At 46.1% G+C, this 26,988-nt stretch overlaps 1 protein-coding gene across 4 annotated transcripts; it reads right to left on the bottom strand.

Moving 5' to 3' along the window:
- On the bottom strand, positions 1-26,908 carry MANBAL (mannosidase beta like). 4 transcript variants are annotated; one of them, XM_029222302.1, is made up of 3 exons: positions 26,868-26,908; positions 16,593-16,801; positions 1-1,105 (listed from the first exon to the last, which is right to left on the bottom strand). In XM_029222302.1, the coding sequence occupies exons 2-3, from the start codon at positions 16,740-16,742 to the stop codon at positions 998-1,000; spliced, it is 258 nt and encodes an 85-aa protein (XP_029078135.1). In that variant the 5' UTR covers positions 16,743-16,801; positions 26,868-26,908; the 3' UTR covers positions 1-997. The 4 variants fall into 4 exon arrangements, with proteins under 4 accessions (XP_029078135.1, XP_029078136.1, XP_029078137.1 ...); XM_029222303.1 differs by having other exon boundaries at positions 26,804-26,873; XM_029222304.1 differs by lacking the exon at positions 26,868-26,908 and adding an exon at positions 23,336-23,424.
- Positions 26,909-26,988: the final 80 nt, after the last annotated feature.

Consider the following 26,988-nt stretch of genomic DNA (forward strand, 5'->3'; position numbering starts at 1 on the left):
ATCCCGGAGCTGCTCTGACCAGACGGCCCCCGCTCCGGCCATCCCCGGCCCCATTGTCCCACTTCTCTGGGGGTGCACCCTTCCTGCACCCCGCAGGGGAGGGACCAGCGCTCCCCATCAGCGCAGGCGACACACAGGCAGCTCAGCGTGTGGGGCCGTTTATTAACGTTTACTTCCCCAAATGACTTTTCCTCACCGGTCAGGGCCTGAAAGAACTAGGGGTGTGGGAGGGGGCACAGACAGAAGCCAAAAGGTACACGTTGAATGTGCTATGATGGGCTGAAAAGAGGGTGGTCTGAGATTGACAAGCCCTCCCCCTTTTCAGATGCTCAGGAAGTCTGGGCCCAAGAAAACACGCTCATTCAGCCAAATCCCTTCCATGTGCTGGAGGAGGATGGGGCATCACCCTGGCTGGGTCTTCCACTGGCTCTCACTCCAGGCATCTTTCAGGCCTGGCTGTTGCACTAGTGGGACCCCTAGCACTGCAGTGGCGTTGGCGCCTTGACCTAGACAAACAGGGGAGGCCTGGCCCAGCTCCATCTGCACAAGCAGAGACAAAGGTGACTGATCAGCAGATCTGATCTGCGGGGGCACAGATAATGGGAGATGGGTGGGGCTTGTCAGCATCAGATAATGACTCGAAAATGCAGTGTAAATCTACAACGTGGGTGACTAAAGGCAGGACACGAGGATTCAGTAGGAAAATGCAACTCTGTGCTGACCCAACTTCTGAAGAGACTTCCAAGTCAGTCTCTGCTCACAGGGTGTTTTAGTCCCCTTGGCCCTAAACCATCATGGAAGCAGAAGAAAGAGGAAGTGGTGGTCTGCCCACCGGGCCCTGGGAACTATCGTGACTGTCCAGATCTCTGTGGTCAGAGGGCGTCCCAGCCACCTCAGACCCTGAGCCCGGGATAAAGTGAGGGAACAGAACGTTGAGCCCCAGGAGGGCTGCCCCCAAGGCCCTTGCCCGCCCACTGGGCTCCATAGGCCGCCTCTTCTACCGCTTCTTCTTGGCCTCCTTCTTGGGTCTCTTGTTTGCAGAAGGAGCAGTGGCCTTGGGCTTCCTCGTCACCTCCGCACTTCGGGGCTCAGATGGTTCTGCCTCCTGTGTGGTGACAGAAAGGAGAGTCCTGCTTAGACAAATCAAGCCTGACACCAGCAAAATGAGATCATGTCTGAGGGGACTTTGCAAACAGAAGCGTGCCGCAGAGACACAAGGGATGGAAACCGTCACTGCCAGGCCCCAGGATCCACATGTTTTGGGACTGTCCCCGGGGAGCAGGTGAAGGATAAGGGAGGAGGCCCGAGGGGAGGAGGCAGCCTTTGGAGTCTCACAGTCCTGGAGGAATCAAGGCTCCCCCAGTTCCAGTCAAGTGACCTTGTGGGCAACACCCTTCCCCTTTCTAAGTCTTGGCTTACCCACCTGTGATATGGAAACAGTGGTGCGCAACTTGGAGGGCTGATGTGAGGAGGCAAAAATGCATGGAAAGCCCCCAGTAAGTGCAAATGCACCCTGCGGCCGGCGGGCCACGGTGGGCAGGGACTGGGCAGAATGTGGGCGGGGAGCCGGCTGTGGGCAGACCTACTGTGGCTTGCTCTCCTGCTGGCCCTGCTACTCTCCTCCGCCCATTCAAGCACAGATGCTGGGGCAGGGAAGGGTGGAAAGCGCGGCCCAGGCGGCTACCACACAGAGTCCTGCGGCGCCTGGCAGAGGTGCCCTGTGGGAAAGGGGAGAGGGCAGCCTCAGGGCAGAACTCCAGACCCTCCCTACATCTGGGACAGCCCTGGTTTTTATCTGTCATGTACATTGTGATTTGTTCCCTGTAAGATTTGGTTTAAACAAAGGTTCTGCTGCTGAAAAAAGGTTCAAAACCACAGAGCCAGCCCTGGCCTTCACTGAGCTGATAAAGAAAGTGGACTCTGGGGAAGGGACTCAGCCTGTCACAGCCTCACAGGCTCATGTCACAGGAGACTCTGGAGTGGCCTCAGTCCCGTCGGGTGTCCCCTCCTCCCTGGGTGATAAATCACACCGTACCACGGCCAGGCAGGATGTTAACAGAGTCCCATCAAGCCCAGAGAACACGAGCCACAGTCCATAGGCCTCGTCCGGCCCACAGGCAGACTTCACTTGGCCTGCAGTGTTTATTTTTAAGAATCTGAGCCAACTGGGAGATTTCCCATTCGATCTGGAGTCCTTGCTTTCCTTGAAAACTTTAAACATCCAGTGACACTGGCCCCGAACCCCCTCATGGAAGAAATGGGCTGAGCAGTGGCTGCCCCTTTATTCAGGTGCCCTGACCCCCACCCCCGCTGTCCCCAGCACTAACAGTAAGGAAATGTTTTTGGTACTTGTGTTCTTTTATTAAAAATGGGAAAACAAATAGCACACTAAGAATACGAGGAGGGAGCACGCTGTTTCTGGAAAAGTATTTCTTCGTGTTTAATTGGCCAGCTCCGAGCTGCCAGCTTGCCTTACTCTCTGTCCTTCCCTGCTCACCGTCAGCCCCTGGCCCCAGCCTCGAGTCTCCGTCAGACAGAAGAGGCAGGACCATGGCTGTGGCGGGGCGGTCCCTACCTAAGGCCCAGTCCAAAGGTCTGTCAGCTCCCTCTTATCGGCCATCATTGTCTGCTCTCCACCTTGCCCGCCTGCCAGCTGAGACACCAGGTGTAAAGGCCCAGCCCAGTCCCAGGCACCCATGGGGGATCTTCCCAAGATAACCAGGGGACCGGCCCCTCCCCTGGCCAGGTCTCTGATTGCGCTCTGGACTTCCCCAGCCTGTCCCCTTGTGCTGATACTGTTTTTGTAACTTGGCAAAAAAAAAAAAGAAAGAAAGAAAAGTAAAAAGTTAGCCCATTAGAAAAACAAACAGACAAAACAAAACCTCAGAGGAGCCAGTGTGTCAAGTGCACAGGCTGATGGCTGCAGAGCCCAGCAGGAAGGCTACTGTTTAAGGCAAACCCCACAGGGCACAATGCCTTTGCAGACTTTGGGAGCTGGAAACCATCCCCAGCGCAGTACCTGTGCGGCCAGTGGAAACCAGTCAGTCCCTGCATGCCCTGGGCAAACAGGGCCTGATTAGGCAAAGCGTTTATGCACAGGGAACTTGCCGAGGCCCACCAGGATCTCCAGGGATGGAGCCCCCCTCTGAGCTCAAGCTGGGCGCCTCCTCTGGTTTCAGTGGGGCCAGTTCAGAATCCAGAGATGAGGACGCGCAGCTGTGTCCCCAGTGCTTCCCTTACTTCCCTTACGCCACAGACCTTCTCTCATTCACCTCATCCTTTCTGTCACCTCCCAGACCTCTCTCCTGACCCAGCTGTCTGTCAGATGACTGGAAGTGGCACCTCCCAGGCACCTACAACTCAGGTGTAGGTGCATGGCCCCATCTCCATCTGGCCTGGCCCTCCTCCCCACCCATGGTCATAGCAACCAGGGTCCTGGCAACCCCACCCTCCCCCTCCTCCCCTCCGTCCAATCAGTCACCAAGTCCTGCTGCTCAGACCTCATCCACCTTGACCTGGCCACTCTCTTGAGCATCAAAGGCCCTACTTCAGTTCCCCCACTGCCAACCAGCCTCCCTGCTCTCTCTATGCCATGCCTTGTGCACCTGCCAAAAGAATTTTTCTAAAATGCAGAGCCCCCCACCTTACACCTTCCAGTGGCTTCCATCACCCACAGTCTCATGTCCTGCTGCTGGGATGGCAGCTTAAGGAGATCACCTCTCCAGCCTCCCCTGAGCTCTCCTCCACCCCTCACACTGGGCCAGGCCCCAGGGCTTCTGCTGCTCACCCCTAAACAACAGGAGCACCCTCCTTTCCTTGGCCACCCAGTAAACCTTTCCCCATGGTTTGGCCCAGCCCAAGGGCTGCTACTCACTGTCTAGCCTTCCTCCTCTGCTCCTCTTCCTCCAGCAGGTGCATCCCCTCCTCCACCCCTATGCCCCAGGCACCCAGGAACCTTACAATGCCACTCATTTAGCACTAAGCCATATGTGCTCATGATGGTATCCCCTACTAGTCCTTGGACAGCTTCAATTGTTCCTGAATGAATGAATGAATGAATGAAATGAAAGAAAACACAAGATCTCCCATAAGCATGGGAACTTCACTGCTGTTCATCATCATGAAGATGTAACACTTTAGACTAAGCCTCACTTTTCCCATAAGTAGAGAGGACACAGCAGATTTTAAACCCAATATTCATATCCTAAAGCATGGCTAGATATAGCCACCAATAAGAATACTAATAATAACATCCACAACAGCTGCTAGTATTATTTACAACATGCCAGGCCCTGTGTTCTGAGGCCTGGATATATCCTATTTTTGCCTCACAAAGGGCCATAACGAGCCCCATTTGATAGACGAAAGAAGAGACACTCAGAGAGGTTATGTGACCTGCCTAAGGTCTCAGCTGGCAAGTGGCAGGGCCAGGATGAACCTAAGCTCTCAGTGGCTGTATGGTATAGCCTCTCCCGGGTTTCCTAGGGACCTCGGCGCTGATGGCAACCAAGAATTAGAGTTAACTGTGACATCTACTTTCTCCCTAGTTATTAGCAGCGCCTAGAAGCACAGGTGACTGTGGAATGACAATAACAGTTTGTTCCGGATCCTGCCGATGGGTCATTCAGAACCCCCTTGCTTGTGGCAGGAGTCAGGGAAGTGGGTTAGCACTCCTCGAGTCAGGCTTTGCTCCTACAGTTGAGAGCAGCTCTCTGTGGGCGCGTGGACAGAGTACAGTCACTGAGTCATCTGAGCACATTATCTGTCTCCTCCTCAACCCAGACCTCCTCCTCTCTCCCCCAGCTCAGTTTCTGGCATCGTCACCCACCCAGTTACCCAAGCTAGACACCGCTGAGCCATCTCTGACTTCTCGCCATTCCCTGTGTGCCTCCACATCCGATCTGTCCCCGTGGCCGGTCCACTCTGCTTTCCATGCGGCTCTCAACTCTGCCCGGTCCCCCTCTGGACACACACTACTGAGCCGGTTCAGAGCCCCCAGTCTCCTGCCTCCCCCTCCCAAGGTTTTCCTCACCACCCACCACACTGCTTTCAGAGCCTATTCTTCTAAGACAACCGTCCTGACCAGTCTGTTTTCTCCTTTAAACGTGTTGCTGGTTCCCTCTTGGTATAAGACAGATTCCAAGAACCTCCAGGTGTCCCTATTTGTATAAATCAGATTCCAAGAACCCTCGAGTGGCCTCCAGAGCTATTCCACTGCAGCCTTGGCCCTGTCCCCGGGCATGCCCTCTCATGCAGCCCACCCTGTCACTTCTGGGCTACTGGCCAGCCAGTATCTCCCAGATGCTCTGTTCTCTTTCATGCTCTGCACAGGTGCTCAGCACCTGTCACCAATCTATCTGTGCCCAGTGCATGCAGCCTCTGTGCCGGGCAGTGCAGGGTAATGAAGAAAAGGACGCACACTACATGATCTGCACCACGTGGGCGCTTCACAAACAGCAGCTGCTCAGCCTCCCATCACCCTGATAAGCCCATCTCCGCGAGCCCCATTTTACAGGCAAGGAAACTGAGGTTCGCCAAGACATCCCAACTAACCCAGTGGGGCACATCCGCCTTCCCCCCAAGGGACAGGGAAGCAAAGGCAGCGGTTACACACGTGATTCGGACGCTGAGGTCCTAGCCACACAGAGGTGTAGCTCCTAATTCTTAGCTGGTAAGAATGACTCAATAAATGGCTGACTTAATTTCTCTTCAAATGCACGCTGCTGGTACAAGCCAGGAAGACGGCAGACCCTGAACACTGCGGCCCCACCTTTCAATCGCGCTTCCTCTGAAGCAAATTTTCAGTTCCCTCAGCAATCTCACTTTGGGGAGTAAAAGAAACCACCCCCCACTCCCCAGCCCACCAGGTGGTTCCTGGGTCTGCGGAGGTGTTCTCTGTGACACAGGCCTCATCAATAATGAAGCAGCTCCACAGCCACTTACAAGGCCAGAAAACTGCTGCTATTCATCAGATTCAAATAATCGAATATGTGCCACAATGCATCAAATCTCCTCCAGCAGGGAAAGCACACAGAATTTTATGATTTCCACTATACAGTTCAGTGTGTATTTAGTCCAATAAATCAGGACAAAATGTCATTCTACACAGACTGAAACTCTTCTTTCCTCTAAAATGGTCCAGGGAAAGAAGACCACTGTGCTATGCTCAGGTAGCCTCACGCACCTTGCCTCACTTGATCCTCAAGAATGACGTGGGTTGGGCATGAAAGCCCTCCTATTCCAGCTTGGGACACGGGCTCAGGGAGGGGAAGGCGCCCAGTGCTGAAGCTCTGGCTCGTCCTGCTGCACGCTCTTGCCCGAGGCCCTGGGCAGGGTGGGGGCTGGGACACCTTGCGGGGCTGGGACTAGCACTGGCCTTGAGAGGAGGACAGGACTAGCTGAAACCAAGCGGGGGAGGCCGTCCATGTGGGCTCCACAAGGCGAACGGAGACAGAGTCCAGGATGCGCTTGGCAGGCGAGGAGAACTGTGATTAGAGAGAACAGCCCGGGGAGCTCATTCCAGACATGATTCAGCACTACCGCAGGCCCTGCCCACCGGCTGGTCTGCGGCTCCATGTGTATTCCGCCGTCTCTCCCACGAGCCGGTACACATCTCGAGACCATGTTTAGACCTTTGCCCTGCCCACCGCACAGCAGTCTCTCAAGAACTGCTTGTTAAGCAAAAAACACCCTGCCGCCCAATTCGACTGTAAACGCCTCCCAAGCTTAAAAAAAAAAAACAGAGCAGAACTGCAAAGCTGGTTCTGCAAGACTGTCTCCTGAGGTGTTGAGAATGGGTGTGCACCTGCCCAAGTTAATTATTTACTACGGCAGCCTTCGCTGGCAATCGGGGGTCTAGTTTAAAATCAAGACCCCCTGAACATCTAGGCCACTGCCCCGCTGCCCCCGGGAAGGCTCCATCCCTTTCAGGGCTCCAAACACTGCAGGGCTTTCTGGTTGACAGTGAAGTCTATGTGGGCATCACATAGAAAGCCACCACTCCTGCCATCAATTCTGGTGAGCTCTCCTCTGCCGGATCACAGTGCTGGGCATCAGCTGTCTTTGTCTGCCCAGCACCCACTCTCCATCGGGGCCATGCCCTTTCCCTGTCCCATGTGGTTCTGGGGGACTCCGAGTCACTGTGACCACAGGAGTGGCCAGTATAATGTGGTCTGGCCAGAAATGGACCCAATGCCCCTTCCCACCTATGGGGCAAAGTACAGACATGTGGCCAAGCCAGAGCCAAGCAGAGGCTTTCCATGAGATCTGGAAAGTGAGCATAGGCAGAGAAATGGCTTCCCTTGCTTGTAAATCATGAGCGATAAGGACACAGACTGGGGCTGCTGTATCCTCCTGACACGTGGCAAGGGCCTCAGAATGAACCCAACACTCCTAGAGAGCCAGGAGATGGAGAGACAGAGCCCTGAAGACCTTGTGACCTTCTGAACCCAGGTGTGCCTTGAAATTCCCAGTTCTAAGAGCCAAAACAGTCTCTTTCTAAGGAAACTGATGGAACCCAGTTTCTGAGCTTTCAACAGAAGAGACTGAGGCAATCACGCAAAGACGGCAGGGTGGAAGTGAAGGTTCCTGCCCAGGGGCTGGCATCTGGCTGGGCAGATGTGAAATAAACATATGAAGACATGAGAATAGTCAGCATTTAAACTACTAGGAAAGACTAATTGCCCGATGAACTAATACTACCTGCTACATGAGTCACTGCACTAAAAGTCAACACCCGCTTGCTTAGCGTTGACTGGATCAACATTCTGGGCAGAAAAAGGTACAAAAGAGGCTTGGGAGGAAGCTCAGGCAGGCTGTGGGGAAGGGGCAGAAGGGCTCCCAACCTTTACTTCCTCACTACCTACTCTTTCACTCCTGGAATTTGGCTCCCACCTCATTAAAATTGCTGCTCTCCGCTTTGAGAAAAGCAATGGACTATCCTCCCAGAAAACATGCCTAAGCATGAAAACATCACATTTTTGCACACAACTGCAGGGAGCTCACAGACTTCTGCAGTCTTTATCTAGGGATGCCCTAGGGATGCCCTAGGGATCTGGGAACTCCCTAGTAAGAACTTAGTTCTCCTGAAACCAAACTTTGAAGAAGAGCAGTCTCCTAGCCCTCTGCCCACTAGTCTGCCCATCTCCAAGAGAGCTAAAGGAATGGAGACCCCCAGCTTTGTCTGCACAGCACTCCTGTTCCTTTGGGAAATGACCTTCCCCTCCACCCCTAGAGGTCACGCCACAGGATGCTCCCCTCCCTCACACTGGCCAGAGCAGTCCCAAGCTGGGTCAGCTACAGTTCCTTCTCTAGGGAATTTGGAACTGGGACCAAGCAGAAAGGCAGCCTCCAGATGCTGCAGCTGAAAGATGTAAACTTTGGGAGCTGTTAGTGGCCATGTTTCATCTTACCCCAGGGACAGTGAGCAGAGGAAGCAGGGCAAGAGAAGTAAGAGACAGGAGATGAACAGAAGGGGAGGCAGAGGGGATGCAGACGGTGAGTGATGGGGCCCCTGGTGCCCACTCCTTCCAGAGGCCCAGTTGCATCCCTGCTCTGGGAGAGCACCCACATCTTTTCAGTACCTCTACATTGCACAGAAACTACCTCAAGGTTGGGCATGCCCCAAGTTCAGGCCTTCCCTGAATCTTCATTTCCCTTGAAAAGCTTAGCAACTCATTCTCAGGGTTTCAAGAAATAATACTATGTTGGTTAAAATAATTCCCAGGTCTCCCTCCCCAAATTCTCACTGGCTCTTTCTTTCCCATTTGGATGTCATGTTATTATTACAAACTTAACACACGTAGAACTGAACACCTCCTGTCCTCCCCAAATTGGTTTGTGCTTCAGGGAAACGGTCTAAGGACCAGAACAGTGGCTATATAACAGAATCACCTGGGCACTTTAAGAAAACACTGATCCAAGGCTTCAGAGAACAACTGAATCAGAATCTCTATAGGTACAGCCCAGGCCTTTGAAAATTCCCCAGGTGGGTGCAGCCAGATAGAGAAACATGCACCAGCCCAAGGACAGGCAATTCACGCTACCACTCCCCAGTCCCTTGCTCAAGGCAGACATCAATGAATAATTTCTTTACTCTGGAGCCTAGAAGCAGCCCCAGAATCCTTTCCACCATGGACACCATACAAACAATCAGACTGGGCATGAGAGATGAAACACAGCTGCATCCTGGAATAGACAGAAACAGTACAAGGATCTACCTTCTTATATTTTAGAACCTAGCCTACAGGAAAATGCTTGGATTAAGTGTGACCCAGGCCTCAATCAGGCTCAAACAAATGTTTTTCTCCAGTTTTAGTTTAATGAGGTGTCAATGAGAAAATGTTCTCATTTGGCTTAGGATTCTAGGGACTTTGGTTTTAATTTTATGAATTAGTTCTTGCTCCTACTATGGAAAAGAAAGGGGGTGGGGTGGGAAGCATTTCTATGTGTTCCTTTTTTTCCTCCCTGATTACCCCCAAAAGAGCTTTCAAATAATCTGCTAAGTATTGAAATACTGAAGTCATAAACTAGTTGCAAAAAATCAGCTCACTAGAACAACAGGAAAGACATTCTTTTGCTTTTCAAAGCCTTTCCCATCATCTGGAGCCAAAAATATTATCTTCTAACCCAAAAAGCCACTAATAAACCTTGCTTCTATAGGCTAAGCAAGAGGGGTGATTTTGCCCTAAGTGAAGTGACAGAGAGCAAGATTGTTCTCTGGGTCCACCTTCTCCCACCTCCTTGCCACCTTCCACTTTCAGGGACCTCCCTCCTGCCCTAAGGCTGCCTAGAGTCCCCACAGCTGTCCCCCTCTGCCATAAGAGCTCCCCAGCCCCAAGTTAAAATCCCTTTCTTTTTCCCTCCCCATCCAAATTCCGAATCCCAGCTTGCTACTAAGCACAACCTCTAAGCACAGTCTTAGCACTCACCCTCTCTTTGTAAGACTGCTTATACACACAGAATACTGTTTTTCCTTTCCATTTATTTAATAGTTCGGGGAGTAAGAAAAGGGGGCATGCAGAGGAAAGCTGGCAGTAGAATCCCTGAATAATTGAGGACCATTTGCTGGCATGGTGCATCAATAAAAAGTTAAATTAATGGTACTATATTTTTTGCTACTGATCCATTGAAAAACTAACAAACAAAAACAGAAACAAAAACAAAAAAATGTAATACAGTAACCCTCAGTTACAAAGACAATTCACTTGTGTGAGCCTTACTCCTCTAAACTTCAAGATAAATGAAAATGAGATAGTCTGTACCACACTTATATTTTAAAAGATGAGGTTGTTGATACCAAAACCAGACAAAGATATCACAAATAAAGAAAATTACAGGCCAATATCACTGATGAATATAGATGCAAAAATCCTCAACAAAACATTAGCAAACTGAATCCAACAGCACATTAAAAGCATCCTACACCATGATCAAGTGGGATTCATCCCAGGGATGCAAGGACTTTTCAATATCTGCAAGTCAATCCATGTGATAAAACCCATATTAACAAACTGAAGGAGAAAAGCCATATGAGCATCTCCATAGATGCAGAGAAAGCTTCTGACAAAATTCAACATCCATATATGACAAAAAACTCTCCAGAAAGTGGGCACAGAGGGAACATAACTCAACCTCATAAAGGCCATATATGACAAACCCACAGCTAATGTCATACTCAACGGTGAAAAGCTGAAAGCATTTCCTCTAAGATCAGGAACAAGACACGGATGCCCACTCTCGCCACTTTTATCCAACACAGTATTGGAAGTCCAAGCCACAGCAATCAGACTAGAAAAAGAAATAAAAGGAATCCACATTGGAAAAGAAGAAGTAAAACTGTCACTGTTTGCAGATGACATGATACTATAGATAGAAACATCCTAAAGACACCACCAGAAAACTGCTAGAGCTCATCAATGAATCTGATAAAGTTGCAGAATATAAAATTAATACACAGAAATCTGTTGTATTTCTATACACTAACAATGAACTATCAGAAAGAGAAATTAAGGATTGTTATCCCATTTCCCATCACATCAAAAAGAATAAAGTATCTAAGAATAAACCTACCTAAGGAGGTAAAAGACCTGTACTTGGAAAACTATAAGACACTGATAAAAGATATGGACGATGACTCAAACTGATGGAAAGATATCCCATGCTCTTGGATTGGAAGAATTAATACTGTTAAAATGATCATATTACCCAAGGCAATCTACAGAATCAATGAAATCAAACTACCAGGGGCATTTTTCACAGAACTAGAACAAATAATTTTAAAACTTGCATGGCAACACAAAAGACCCCAAATAGCCAAAACAATCTTGAGAAAAAAAAAACAGAGCTGGAGGAATCACACTCCCTGACTTCAGATTATACTACAAAATTGCAGTAATCAAAACAGTATGGGGGCTTCCCTGGTGGCACAGTGGTTGAGAGTCTGCCTGTTGATGCAGGGGACACAGGTTCGTGCCCTGGCCCAGGAAGATCCCACATGCCGCGGAGCGGCTAGGCCCGTGAGCCATGGCCGCTGAGCCTGCACGTCCAGAGCCTGTGCTCCACAACGGGAGAGGCCACAGCAGTGAGAGGCCCGCATACCGCAAAAAAAAAACCCAACAAAACACAGTATGGTAATGGTACAAAAAGAGCCACATATATCAATGGAACAGAACAGACAGCCTAGAAATAAACCCACACTCTTATGGTCAATTAATTTACAACAAAGGAGGCAAGAATATATACAGGAGACAAGACAATTTCTTCAATAAATGCTGCTGGGAAAACTGGGCAGCTACATGTAAAAGAATGAAATTAGAGCATTCTCTAACTCCATATACAAAAATAAACTAAAAATGGCTGAAAGACTTAAATGTAACATTGGAAACCATAAAACTTCTAGAGGAAAACACAGACAGAACATTCTTTGACATAAATTATAGCAATATTTTTTTACATCTGTCTCCTAAAGCAAAGGAAATAAAAGCAAAAATAAACAAATGAGACCTAATTAAACTTAAAAGCTTTTGCACAGCAAAGGAAACCATCAACAAAATGAAAAGACAACCTACTGAATGGGAGAAAATATTTGCAAATGATATAACCAATAAGGGGTTAATATCCAAAATATATAAACAGCTCATACAACTCAACATCAACAAAATAAAGAACCCGATTAAAAAATGGGCACGTTTTTCCAAAGAGGACATGCAGATGGCTAACAGACACGTGAAAAGATGCTCAACATCACTAATCACAGAAATGCAAATCAAAACCACAATGAGGGGCTTCCCTGGTGGCGCAGTGGTTGAGAGTCCGCCTGCCGATGCAGGGGACACGGGTTTGTGCCCCGGTCCGGGAAGATCCCACATGCCGCGGAGCGGCTGGGCCCGTAAGCCATGGCCGCTGAGCCTGCGTGTCCAGAGCCTGTGCTCCGCAACGGGAGAGGCCAAAAACAGTGAGAGGCCCGCATACCGCAAAAAAAAAAAAACAAAACTATAATGAGATATCACCTCACACCTGTCAGAATGGCTATCATCAAAAAGAACACATACACAAAGAAGAAAAAAAAGGACACAAATGACAAATGTTGGCAAGGATGTGGAAAAATGGGAACACTTATACACTCTTTGTGGAAATGTAAATTGGCCACTGTGGAAAACAGTATGGAGGTTTTCTCAAGAAAATGAAAACAGAACTACCATACAACCCAGCAATGCCACTCCTGGGTATATATCCAAAAAACAAAACAAAACATTAATTTGAAAAGACACATGCACCCCAGTGTTCACAGCAGTATTATTTACAATTGCCAACATATGGAAGCAACCTAACTGTCCATCAATAGATGAATGGATAAAGATGTGGTATATAAAATATATATGATAGAATACTACTCAGCCATGAGAAAGAATGAAATTTTGCCATTCACAACAACATGCACAGACCTGGAGGGTATTTCGCTAAATGAAATACGTCAGACAGAGAAAGACAAATACTATATGATATCACTTATATATGGAATCTAAAAAATAAAACAAACTAGTGAATATAACAGAAAAGAAGCAGACCCACAGATACAGAGAACAAACTAGCAGTTACCAGTAGGAAGAGGGAAGAAGGGAGGGGCAAGTTAGGGATAGCGGATTAAGAAGTACAAACTATTATGTATAAAATAAATAAGCTACAAGAATATATTGTACAACACAGGGAATATAGCCAATATTTTATAATAACTATAAATGGAGTATAACCTCTAAACACTATGAATCACTATGTTGTACCCCTGTAACTTACATAATATTGTACATCAACTATACTTCAATAAAAAAGTAATAATAAAAAAATTATAAAAGATGAGGTTGTTGTCCAAAATTAACCTCTAAATGTCTAAACGGCAGGGTTGGCTGGGGGGGCGGGGGTGAAGCATACTGTGGAGCCCTTTGTCAACCCCCTGCCTTGAAAGACCTTGACCTAAGATGTCACTAAAATCCTCAGAGATCAGTAAAGGGCACCCCTTTTTCTGAAAGTTTGATAAATGGACCTGGGCCTCTATGGCTAGCCTCAAAAGGGTTAAGAATACAACAGGAGGTGAGCTGTGGCTCTCCGTAAGGCCACACACCTCTGACTACATCTCTGCCTGTAAAACAAGAACATTCACCACCTCCCTCCCTCGGGACTCCTGGCAGGCTTCATCAGTGGCCAATGACAATAAAAATGTTTGTTATTTATAATGCCCAGCAGCACGCTGCATCTGTGAGGACAGAGCCACAGGGCACAAGGATTACGTCTTTAGAGTGTGATACAATTGTGGGCAGAAAAACTCCAATCACGACCTCCTTCTCAAAACCCCAAAATAAGAAATGTAGATGAACAGAACAATCCAGAGCCCACGTGCCTATCTGTGTTCACCAAGGTTTTCCCCACCTTTGCTGGCTGTTCCTCCCTGCTGGTTCCCTGAATGCTGGAGCTCCTCAAGGCTCTCCCCATCTTATTCCACATTCCCTTTTAAGAGACCTCATCCTCTCTCATGGCTTTAATTACATCTTATTGACTCTCAAATGTTGATCAACACTCAGCACAGACCCTCCTCCTGATACAGACCGGCAGATGCAACTACCTACTTGACAGAATCACCTGGACATCTTAAAGGCACCTGTTCAAAACTGAACCCAGCATGCTCCTTCCCCATCCCCACCCCAAGCTTGCCCCTTTGCCAGGGTTCCTCCCAGTTACACCAGCAGGATCTCTGGGCCATAGTCATCTCCAAGATAGGTATCTTTAGAATATACTGTATATCGTTAAGTAAAAACAGAAACATGTAAAACTGTGTTTAGTAGGATGCTATCTTTTGTGCATCAAAGGGAGAAAATAAATGAATAAATAAATATCAGGCACACATATCCATTTGCGTACTTCTTCAAAAAGAAACAAAGGAGGGATAAATCAAAATAAAAATGGTTGCCTATCAAGGGAGAAAGGGAAAAGGGTGGAAGATATTGAGATTAAAGGAAACTTCTGTGACGCTATCCTGTTATGTAGTTTTAACTTTGGGAAATGTTGTATATATAAGTTTTATATAATATTTAAATTAAATCAAAAGGAAAAACCTCTAAAAATTAAAAACAAATTGAGGCAAATTAATGTATGTGATGGTGGGAGTATACTTATGTGAAGAAAAGACTTTACTAAACATAGTACTCTGAATTATGGGACATATTTTGGGGCCCAAAAAGAACCACAAAAAAATCATAAATTTCACTCTGAGTCTTACTGTTCGTAGAGAAAAAAACACATAATTATTTGAAAACTATAATAAGTATGCTGTAGATGTGCAGAATAGAGTTTACATTAAAAAAAAAAAGAAAGAAAGAAAAGAAAATGGCTATCCGTAGAAAAACCAGCTTGCAAGGGTGGTCTTTGGCTGGCATCTGGGAAACTGGATTTTGGGTGGTTCCCACAATTCCCAGAACTGGTAAGAATGGTTCACTATGGGACTTCCCTGGCAGTCCAGTGGTTAAGACTTCGCCTTCCAATGCAAGGGGTATGGGTTCGATCCCTGGTCAGGGAGCTAAGATCCCACATGCCTTGTGGCCAAAAAACCAAAACATAAAACAGAAGCAAAACTGTAACAAATTCAATAAAGACTTTAAAAATGGTCCACATCAAAAAAACAAAAAAAAATCTAAAAAAAAAAGAATGGCTCACTATGCCTAACCTGTTTCTGGAAACAATATGGTTTATGCTGAATACCTGCTTTCTTGCTGGAAGTCTTGAATTTTGGTTTGTGCTAGGCAGAGGGTGCTTATGTGACCTGTCCCCAATAAAACCCTAGGCAATGAGTCTCTAATGGGTTTCCTTGGTAGACAATATTTCATACAACTTGATGGGGTTCCCACTGAAAATCAAAGCTTCATTGGTCAAGATTGGAGGTTGCGAGAGCCCAAACTCACTATTCTGAACACTAATAAAGGGAAAGAACCAAGCATTTATCCTGCTTTTTACTATGAACAGCATTTCAGAGTAACCATATAGGGATGAGGAAAAGGTCTTCTTCATTGAAGAATTCCAGCTAATAAAGGCCGAAGGAAATAATGGATCTAAGCAATGATCAGTGGATGCTAAAACCATTTAGGTGACAGTTATAAAATGAAGATTTTATAACAGAGGGATCAGCTATTATCACCTGAACCCACAGATATCTTAGAATCTCTGTGTGACAACCAGACACCAAGTGCTGATTGATGACACGGAATAAGAAGTACACAGCACTAGCTATGAGGTGCTCTCACTAAATAACTTGATCTGAATCGAATCAAGCCTCTAAACTGAATTTTTTGTTGATAGGAGATATGGGGAACAAGGAAACATGTCAAATGACACCACAGAGAAGCAATCAGCCAAATCCTGGATGTGGATGTGGCACATGACAATGACCTGCTTTCTCCAGCAAACCAAGGTCGTGAGAAAATTGGGAGTGGGATGGTGGAAGGAGGGTACAGAGCTACAGAATACAGAGACCTATAGAACAAGAGTCAAAACAAGAAAGCCAATCTGATCGTGTCACTCTCTTCCTTAAAACCCCTGGGGACCCGCCACTCCTCTGGCTGTTCTCATCGTGTCCTTTCTGTGCTCTGGCCACAGTCACCTGCATTCAGTTCCTAGACCATTCCTTCATTCCTCAGGTCCTTACACTCCTTGGGGGAGGGGGGACAACCCAGCCCCTGCCCCAGTGTAAGATTAGGTCCTTCCCCCTTGTTATACACCCTCACAGTACTCTGTACTTCTCAGGGAAACATGTGTATTTGTTTCATATCTGCCCTTTGCCCAAAGACTAGAAGTTCCTTGAGGGCACACACCACATCTTTCAGCAGAGTCTGACACACAGTAAGTATGTGCTAAATAAAAATCTGCTTAACGCACATGTGAACAAATAAGGTATGAACCATATGGCCCAATGCCACCAGGTGGGAATTTAGGGACACTCTAAATCAATAAAGCCCCGCGTAATCCCTGCTAGCCTTCATTGCTGTGATATCTATTTTCAGTACCTAGAACCCAGTCTGAGGAGCGGAGGCTCACAGGGAAGGACTCACCGCCTCGTGGGACTTGGGAATGGGTACAATGATGGCCAGTACACAGATGAGCTGGAAGATGGCCCCCAGGAAGAGTCCATATCGCAGCAAGTTCTCCAGGAATGTGGGTTCAGGCACCTCGGGAGGGGAGAAGTCCAGGTCGGAGGCCATGGCCCCAGCTGCCTGCTGCCTGAGGTCCCCTCCGATTCACCACTCTCCAGAGCCAACTTCTAAATGCAAAGAGTTAATGTCATGTTTCTACAACTGACGTTTAAATGGTTTCACTTCCACCAACACACCCACATACATGCAAGAATATATAAAGCAACTGCGATGAAATGTTAACATGGAGAGTCATTGGACCATTCTTTCAACTTTTTTGTATGTTTGAAATTTTTCCAAAAATGAAGTTACAGGAGATAAATAAATAAATGCAAACATTTCAACAAAAATCTCAAATCAACATACATTTGCTGAAGGCCTGCTCTGTTTCAGGTTTTATTTATTTGTTCATTTATACATCCAGTCATTCATTCAACAAATACTTATTGAACACCAAGCACTGAAGAGTAAAACAGACAAATCCCTGCTCTCTCGGGGCAGAGGCGGACAAAGAACACATCCAGATGGGACATGCCCTCTAGTGATAACTGTTTTGAAAAAAGCTTCAGAAGGGCATCATTTTACTTTGTATAGGGTGACAGGAAGGGCCTCTCTGAAGAAGAGACAGGAATGAAGTGACAGAGATAGGAAGTATGAGACTGAGCCAGTGGAGAATCTCAGGGAAGCATATTCCAGGCAGAGAGAAAAGCAAGTGTAGAGGCCTCAGGGCAGGGATATGAGTCCAAAATGGTCAGAGGGGCGTACAGGACGGAGAGTAGAAGAAGGTGAAATCAGAAGGAGTGGCGACTGACCTTGTAGGACCCTAACACTTCTGATTTGATTGAGCAAAATGTAAAGCCACAGAAGGGTTTTGGGCAGAAAGGTGACATAATCTGATTTACACTTTTTTCTTTTGGCCACACCACATGGCTTGTGGGATCTTAGTTCCCCAACCAGGGACTGAACCTGGGCCCCTGGCAGTGGAAGCAGAGTCCTGACCACTGGACCACCAGGGAATTCCCTGATTTACATTTTAAACAGGGTGTGGGGGCGTGCAGAGTGGACATAGGGAGACCAGTGAGGGAGCTACTACCAGTAACCCAAATAAGAGATGCTCAGGGCATGGACGACAGGGGCAGTGGTGGCAGGTCCGGTCTCAACCCACCTCTCTAGTCTCTCACTTCACCAGAGTCTCCCACTCCTAATACCCTGGTCGAGCTGAAAGACCTGCCTGTAATTCTCCAAGAGCACTGAGCTCTTTCAAATCCTGGGCCTCTACCCAAGTGGCACACTCTGCCAAGAATGCCCTTTCCCATTACGACTGCTTGGCGAAGCCCCTACTCTACCTCCAAGGCTGAGCTCGTGCCCCCCCCTCCCCAGCGTGTCTTTCTTACTGCCCTCCTCCTACCCTGGTAGGACTGAACTGCTCCCCCTCTACCACAGCACCCACGAGTGGCTTCCTTTGGCCCACCCCAGTGAGAAAGGGGAAAACTTACTTGGGAACCAGGCCCACCTGACTCCAAAGCCCTTTGTGCTTTCAGGGATCTGTGCCACAAAGCAACTTTCCACTAAATCTGAGCTGTCCAATATGGTGGCCCTGAGCCACATGTGGCTATGGAGAGTTGAAACACAGCTAGTCCAAACTGAGATGGCTGTTCAGTTAGGTCCACACTCAATTTAGAAGGTAGTATAAACATAAGAATGTATCAATAGGGCTTCCCTGGTGGCGCAGTGGTTAAGAATCCGCCTGCCAATGCAGGGGAACGGATTCGAGCCCTGGACCGGGAAGATCCCACATGCCATGGAGCAACTAAGCCCGTGTGCCACAACTACTGAGCCTGCACTCTAGAGCCCGCATGCCACAACTACTGAAGCCCACACGCCTAGAGCCCATGCTCCGCAAAAAGAGAAGCCACCGCAATGAGAAGCCTGTGCACTGCAATGAAGAGTAGCCCCTGCTCGCCGCAAATACAGAAAGCCCGTGCGTGGCAACAAAGACCCAATGCAGCCAAAAATAAATAAAAATAAAAATAAATTAATTTTTAAAAAAGAACATGTCAATAAAATATCTCATTAACAGTGTTTTATACTAACTGCATGTTGAAATAATATACTGGGTTAAATAAATTATTAATTTCATCGGATGCTGAAAAAGAACTAAGCTGGAGGATTCATTTTCTGATTTCAAAACTTAGGATAAAGCTACAATAATCAAAACAGTGTGATACTGGCATAAGGATCTAGGCCAGTGGAACGGAATGAAGAGCCCAGAAGTAAATCCTCACATATATAGTCAACTGATTTCTGAACAAGGGTGCCAAGACCATCCAATGGGGAAGGATAGTCTTGTCAAGAAATAGTGCTGGGAAAATTGGATATCCACATGCAAAAGAATGAACTGAACCCTTATCTTACACCGTATACAAAAATTAACTCAAAATGGATCAAAGAACTAAACTTAAGAGCTAAAACTATTAAACTTATAGAAGAAAACATAGGAGGAGTCTTCACGACATTGAATTTGGCAATGACTTCTTAGATGTGACACCAAGCCACAGGCAACAAAAGAAAAAATAAATTGGACTTCGTCAGAATTAAAAACTTTTGTGCATCAAAGGGCACTATCAAGAGAGTGAAAAGACATACTGGAAAACAGTGTGGCAATTTCTAAAAAAGTTAAACATAGAATTACCATATGATCCAGCAATTCCACCCCTAGGTATATACCCAACAGAACTGAAAGCATGGACTCAGATACTTGTACACCAACGTTCACAGCTACACTATTCACAATAGCCAGAAGATGGAAACAACCAAGAGTCTATCAACAGATGAATGGATAAACAAAATGTGGTATTGACAAAGGACAAAGGACATTCAGCTACTAAAATGAATGAAATTCTGATACATGCTACATGGATGAACCTTGAAAACATGCCAAATGAAATAAACCTGACAGAAAAGGACAAGTATTGTATGATCCCACTCATTAGGTACCTAGAATTGGTAAATTCGTAGAGACAGAAATTAGAATATAGGTTACTGGGGCTGGAGGAGGGGCAATAGGGAGTCATTGTTTAAAGAGTACAGAGTTTCAGTCTGGAATAATGAAAAAGTTCTGGAAACAGTGGTGATGGTTACACACACTGTACACTTAAAAATGGTTAAAATGGTAAATTTTATGTTATGGATATTTTACCACGCACACACACAAATTGTACCTGTTTCTTTTTACTTTCTAAATGTGGCTACTAGAAAATTTTAAATTACACACACGGCCTGCATTATATTCCTATGGATGGCTCTGGGTTAAGAGACTATCCTAAAACCTTCCTTCACTTTGGCTCTGCGGCTTCACTGCTTTGCAACATTTTTCCAACATGAAGGAGGAGTCACTAAAGGATGACAGAAACAACCTTCCAAGTGAACAGACTGGGGTTTGTGCAAATGCGTATTTGTCTGCCTTTCAACCTAGTCACTTAGAAAGGTGATGTGCCCGAGCTGACAAGGTGGCCACTGTTTCCCACCACTTCTGTCTCCTTTGTGAATGGCTTTCAAAGCCTGAGGCTCACTTTTTTTTCCCCCCCCAAAATCCTCAGAGCTGGCAGATCTTCATCCTCCCAGGAAGGATTTGATTTCTGGAAGGAACCCAACATCATCTGGATCCAAGTGTGGTGAATCAGGTGGAGCCTCAAGCCCAGGAATACCATTTTTGGTCAAATACAAGGTTATGACGCTCAGACCCTAGGCAGATTGTTTGGGGTGGCTCAGAAACTGGCCCTGAAGTGAATTCCAAGGCTGTTGCAAGAACAGCTTTACTGGAGGAAACGTACAGCCCAGACAAGACACTATATCCTTACACCATGTGAATAGCAAGGTATAAAAAAGTTCTCTCATTTCTTCACAGTTGCACCTCATAAATATACACTTTTTTAAAATGCCCTTGGCCCTAAACTTTACATGTAAGGCTGTAACAAGCCTAGTGGGCTTATCAATACTTAGATTTATATAGTGTTACTCACAGCAACATTGTTAAGAATATCTGTAGTACAATAAAAACATGGGGCCAAGAGTGGTGGGGGGGCACAAACCCTGCTTCTATCAGCAATTAGCTACACTTTGGGCCAATCTCTTGACCTCCTACAGACTTGATGTTCTCAGGAGCCAAACGACAACAATAATATCTATTCAAAGCTATAATGCATTTAGGCTTTTTTTTTTAATGGCAATTAGGCAATATAACAAGAGCCATAAAAGTGATTATATCCTTTGACTGAATAACTCACTTCCTAGAATCTACAGTAAGGAAACAATTCAAAAGAAGAAAAAGGCTTCAGGTACAAAAAAGTTCATGGCAGTGCTATTCATAATACTGAAAAGCAGGAAGGAACTAAAGTGTCCAACAATAAAGAAGCAGTTAACCCAATTATGATACATCACGGGATAGCCCCTGTTGGCTAAAATGGCAAGTACATATGTGGTGTATCAGGTCAGCAGAAAATCTTTGCAAAATTATATTAAATGAAAAAAGAAAATAATTACATAAACACTGACTGCAGCCATGTATAAACTATGATTTCACTGGCTAAAGATCAAAAGAGGCCATAAGAAAATGTAAATAGTTGCTGTTAAAGTGAAGGGCTCGTAAGTTTTAACTGTGGGGGGAATATCATTGACAAAACTGAATACAATCTGAAAGAAAAATCCATGCCTATCTACTCCTCTCACAAGGCTTTTATAGGGTCTAATGAAATGCTGCCCAAGAGAACTTTCTGCAATGATGGAAATGTTCTATACTTCTGTTCTCCAATATGGTAGTCACCAGCCCCATGTGGCTATTAAGCACTTAAATGAGGCTTAAGGAACTGAATTTTTCATTTTCATTTTACTTTATTTATAAATAGTTGCATGTGGCTAGAGGACTCCCACATTGGACAGCACAGGTACAACCAGAGGGTGGTTGTAATAAAGTTCTGGAAAACATAAAATGCTCTATACATCTTGTGTCTGCTTTAGAACTCCTAATTTTCTCTGTACCCCTATGCTTTACTTCCCAGTCTGCCTGCCAGGATTTCTGGGTTTTCCTTTCCTGAATACAGAAGTCACAAGAGTCCTACTCATCCTTCAGCTCCCAACAAGGAGGCTCTTATCCCTCAGACTCCTTGACAGGCTTTGCTCCTCCCACCCCACCCCCGACACTGTCACAGCAGTAGCGGTAAGCAAATCATTTGCCAGATGTGCACAGCACTTTACAGTCAGCACCTCATTCATTTCACAACCACTCTGGGAGGCGGGTATTACTAATGAGGATGAGGAAACCAAGGCTTGGGAGAGGTTACATGGCCTACCCTGGGATTACTTGGCTGAGAAGTGGCAAAGTTAGGATTCAAACTGGCTGGTGGGTACAACTGAAACTTAGCTGGTGGTCAATGGTTTTCAAACTGCAGGCTGTGGCCAATTTGTGAGCCATGGAAACCATTAAGGGGGCTGCAGTTGACATTTTTTCCTCTTTAATTTTATTAACCAGTACTTGAATTAATTAAGTAAATGACAATAGAAAATATCATATCAGTAAGGGTGAGTATTGTGTCCTGAAGCTTTTTTTTTTTTTTTAACTAGTTATATCCATCTACATCCAAGCAAGGATGTTCTGGGTCAAAATTCAAAATGTATTTCTTATTGTTTGAGAAATACTACACAGTCTAATGTTTTTACTTGCTCCACTATAAGCTCCTGGACAGCAGGGACCCAGGGTCCATCTTGAGTTTCTTCCAGGGCCTGACTCAGATATTTGGTAACTGATGAAACCTATGGTTGTTTCCCACCTTTAAAGTAAGAGCAGATGCCCCAACCAACAGCCTCATTTAACAAGGAGGAGGGGGAGCAGAGAGGCACGGTGTTTGCTTAGGCTCTACCAGTGGGTCAGGGCAACGCTGAACATCCCGCTAGGTCTCTAACCCTGTGATGCTCCAGACTTGCTTAAGAGCAAAGGTTTTTACACATGGGGGGAAACTCATACCCCCACCAGAATTTCATAAAAAGTACAGAGCCATTTATTATCAAACATGGCAAATAATTTCATAAGGTTATCAGACCCCTTGAGGCTCATCTGTGAATGCCAGATACCAGTGGTCTGAAGCATTCATTCACTGGACACATATTTACCGAGCATCATTCTAGGTCCTGCCATGGAGTTTTCATCCAATCGGAGGCACTCAAACACACACATATAGATATGTAATGGCAGCAGTATTATCAGAAATATAAATAGGGAGATAAGGGGTGCTATTTTATATGAGGTAGTCAAGGAAAGGCCTCTCTGAGAAGGTGTCATTTCAGCAGAGGCAAGAAAAAAGTGAAAGAACAAGTCAATTCAATTCCTATTAGGTACCCCAAGGTGAAGAAACAGCAAAGGATAAGGTCCTGAGGCAGGAATGAACTTTATGACCAAGGAGAAGAGAGTAGAGTGAGCAGCTGTGTAGGATCAGTAGAACGCTGGGTCAAAGGGGGGCCACTGGAAGGTTCTTAGCAAAGAAACGACATGATCTGACTCATTTTTAAATGGTCCCTGTGCCTGCTGTGTTGAGAACAGAATGTAGAGGGGCAAGAGTGGAAACAGGGAAACCAGTTAAGAGGCTACCATATAATAGGCAAAAAGATACACTTGCACCAGGTAGCAGTAGAGGCGGTAAATTCTCAGGTTGTAGATATATTTTGAAGAGAGGGCCAACAAGATTTCTGAGATGAAATCTGAAAGAGAGAAATTAAAAATAAGACCTGAAGGTGAAACTATTCTGTATGACACTGTAATGGTGAATACAAGACATTACGCATTTGTCAAAACCCATAGAACTGGACTTCCCTGGGGTCCAGTGGTTAAGAATCTGCCTTCCAATGCAGGGGACACGGGTTCGATCCCTGGTCGGGGAACTAAGATCCCACATGCCGCAAGGCAACTAAGTCTGCGCGCCACAACTAGAGAAGCCTGCGCCCTGCAACTAGAGAAGCCTGTACACCACAACGAACAGCCTGCGTGCTGCAACTAAGACCCAGCAAACTTTACAGCACAAAGAGTAAACTTTAATGTACATGAATTAAAAAAAAAATCATTTAGGTATCCAGGATGGAATGCAGAATGTGACATTCTGAATCTAAATGTATTAGAAATGGATGAAGCGATTTCACTGAAGGGGTAGGGGGAATCAGGTGCTGACCTCAGTAACTTTGGAAATGGATGGAGTTTGTAAGACTAAAGGCAAAAGGAACTGTATATGTCACTGTACTCTAGTTAATAAAGTTGTTTCCCACATGGGATATAGGTTACCAATTCTAAAACAACTATACATGTACACTGGAATTGAACAATTAAGTAAATGGATGGTAGATGGTGGGAGCTAGGTTTGTTACAGTTGGAGTAGAAGGTTACAGTTAAGACAGAGGAGGCTAGAATGATCCATGTGAAATGGAAGAGTGTTGCAGACATCAGTATAAACTCATATTTAGATTAATATAGATACAGAAGGCTACATATTTATATATATAAATGTGTGTGTGTGTGTGTATATATATATATATATATGTAGAAAGGGAGAGGAGAAGAAGAGGGAGATTAGTCTACACACATACATCTCTTGCTCTTTTGCTGAGAGAGCCCAGAAACAGGGCATACCAGTAGCAGTGAGCACACCTAGCACCCAGATATTGGTGTCTGATACCATTCTCCAATAAAAGGAACCAGGGCTCCTGGGAGAAACGGTTAACTCTAGGACTGAAGCAGGAAATACACAAGATGAACCTGTAACAGAAAGTAAGAAAGTGTTCATAAAACCCAAAACACATTGATCGGGGTATGTCAAAGGGATATAGAAAAGCCACTTCAAAGAGCTCCCAATCGCCAAAGCCAAAACAATTTGGACAACAAAATAAATTAAGTAGTACTGGATTATAACCCAAAGTATGAAAAGAAATATCCAAGACTATACTGATATAAATGATTTAATAAATACACAAATTTCCCATGGAGAATTTCAAATAATTTATGTAGATAATCTGTCTTAAAGTATGACATATAATTCCACACTCCTTAAGAATGGGCTGTGCATAATGACTTCCTTCCAAGAGTACAATATGGAAAAGTGGGGGAAGGGGAGTAACTTTACAGTGGAAGAACTTGACTACCTCAAGCTAGTGATCTGGGTTAACATCAACTGTGGTAACTTATACTGAAAGTATATACCCTTGATGTGATATGATGAGAATGGCACTTTACCTCTGTGGTCTTCCTCCCCCAAACCTATAACTCCAATCTCATCATAAGAAAAACACCAGACAAATCCCAGCTGAGGGTCATTTTACAAGGTATCTGACCAGTAATACTCAAAACTGTCAAGTTTATCTAAACGAGATAAGTCTGAGGAACTATCACAGTCCTAGAAGCCCAAGGAGACACGACTAAATGTAATGTGGAATCCTGGAACAGAAAAAGGACATTAGGAGAAAACTGAGCAAATCTGAAGAGCCCATGGACTTTAGTTAATAATAATTTACTGATATCAGTTCATTAATTGTGACAAAATTATTATACTAATGTAAAATGTTAATAATAGGGAAAACTGTGTGGGAGATACATGGGAACTCACTGCAGCATCTTCACAATAATTCTGTAAATCTAAAATTGTTCTCGGGACTTCCCCGGTGGCGCAGAGGTTAAGAATCCGCCTGCCAACGCAGGGAACATGGGTTCGAGCCCTGGTCCGGGAAGATCCCACATGCCGCGGAGCAACTAAGCCCGCGCGCCTAGAGCCCGTGCTCCACAACAAGAGAAGCCACCGCAATGAGAAGCCCGCGCACCACAAAGAAGAGTAGCCCCCACTCGCCGCAACTAGAGAAAGCCCGCACATAGCCTCAACACAGCCCCCCCCAAATAAAAATAAATAAATTAATAATAAATAAAATAGTTCTCAAATAAAAAGTTTATTAGAAAAAAAAGTCACTATTTCAAAATAAATAAATAACCCCTGAGACATGTATAGCTGTCCAGACTTAGCAAATAGAAACTAAGTCTTCTCTTAGATTTAAAGAAACAGATTCCAAGGATGTTGGTAGGGGATCATTGGCTTCTAATGAAGTGATTCAAAAATTCTGTCCTGGGGCTTCCCTGGTGGCGCAGTGGTTGAGAGTCCGCCTGCCGATACAGGGGACACGGGTTCGTGCACCGGTCCAGGAAGATCCCACATGCCGCGGAGCGGCTGGGCCCGTGAGCCATGGCCGCTGAGCCTGTGCGTCCGGAGCCTGTGCTCCGCAACGGGAGAGGCCACAATAGTGAGAGGCCCGCGTACCACAAAAAAAAAAAAAAAAAAAAATTCTGTCCTGAGAATTCAAAGGAAACAGACTGGGGTACAGAAAATCAGTGTCAGGAATTACTGCCTTACAGCCATGGGCTGTATACCCAGACCCGTCCCATTACAACAAATTCCCCCAAACTGCTCAAAACTGGGTTAGAATTTTGTCCTATGAAAAGATAAGCCATCTCCTAGAGCAGTCAAAACTGGCAGCCAGTAGGCTGAAGCTGGTGGGCAGATGTCCTACAAAATGTAATTATTAAATCCGAATTTGTTGCCACCACTTAAAAAGTGAGGTTTCACATACTCATTTCCCACTTCCCTTAAAAAGAAATATATCAGCGAACGCGCACTGTGCATTTACTAAGCGCCTTGCATTCACCAACTCATTTAATCCTCAGATTAACCCTATGCGCCCATTTTACAGAGGAGGAAACTGAGAACCAGAGAGGCAACCAGAGCTCGCCCACGGTTACACAGCAATAGGGGTACACTCAGGGGTCAAACCCCAGCCAGACTGACTCCAAGGCTCTGGCTCCTCCTAAAGCTCCGTCAGTGGAAAGAAAGGCCAAGTCACAACTGTGAGGAGCACCGGGCTCTGGCCCTGCTCAGAGCTAAATCACTGAGGGACAGCAAGACAGGCTCTCCGCCCCCCTGGGACTCAAACTCCCCTCCCAAGTAACTTCCGAAAGAGCGACCCAGGAAGTTATTTTCGCCGCGCACGGAGTGGCCCCCGGGCCGGCAGAACAGCGCCGCCCGCGGCGCCCGAGCTTAAGCCCCTCTCCGTACCTCAGCATCTGCAACTCTACCCCGCCCCGAAGCCCGGGACCGGCCACGGCGTCACCGCACTCACCTCCAGCGCCGCCGCACCGCGCCCCCGGAAGTGGTTCCTTGCGACCTCGGTCCCGGAAGTGACGCTCCTGAGCAACCAGCGGGCTCAGCTCCGACCGCCCTCGTTGCTACTGTTGGTGCAT

This window comes from Monodon monoceros, unplaced genomic scaffold, assembly GCF_005190385.1.
Source record: "Monodon monoceros isolate NGI ecotype Baffin Bay Population unplaced genomic scaffold, NGI_Narwhal_1 Super_Scaffold_13, whole genome shotgun sequence".
Lineage (NCBI taxonomy): Eukaryota > Metazoa > Chordata > Mammalia > Artiodactyla > Monodontidae > Monodon > Monodon monoceros.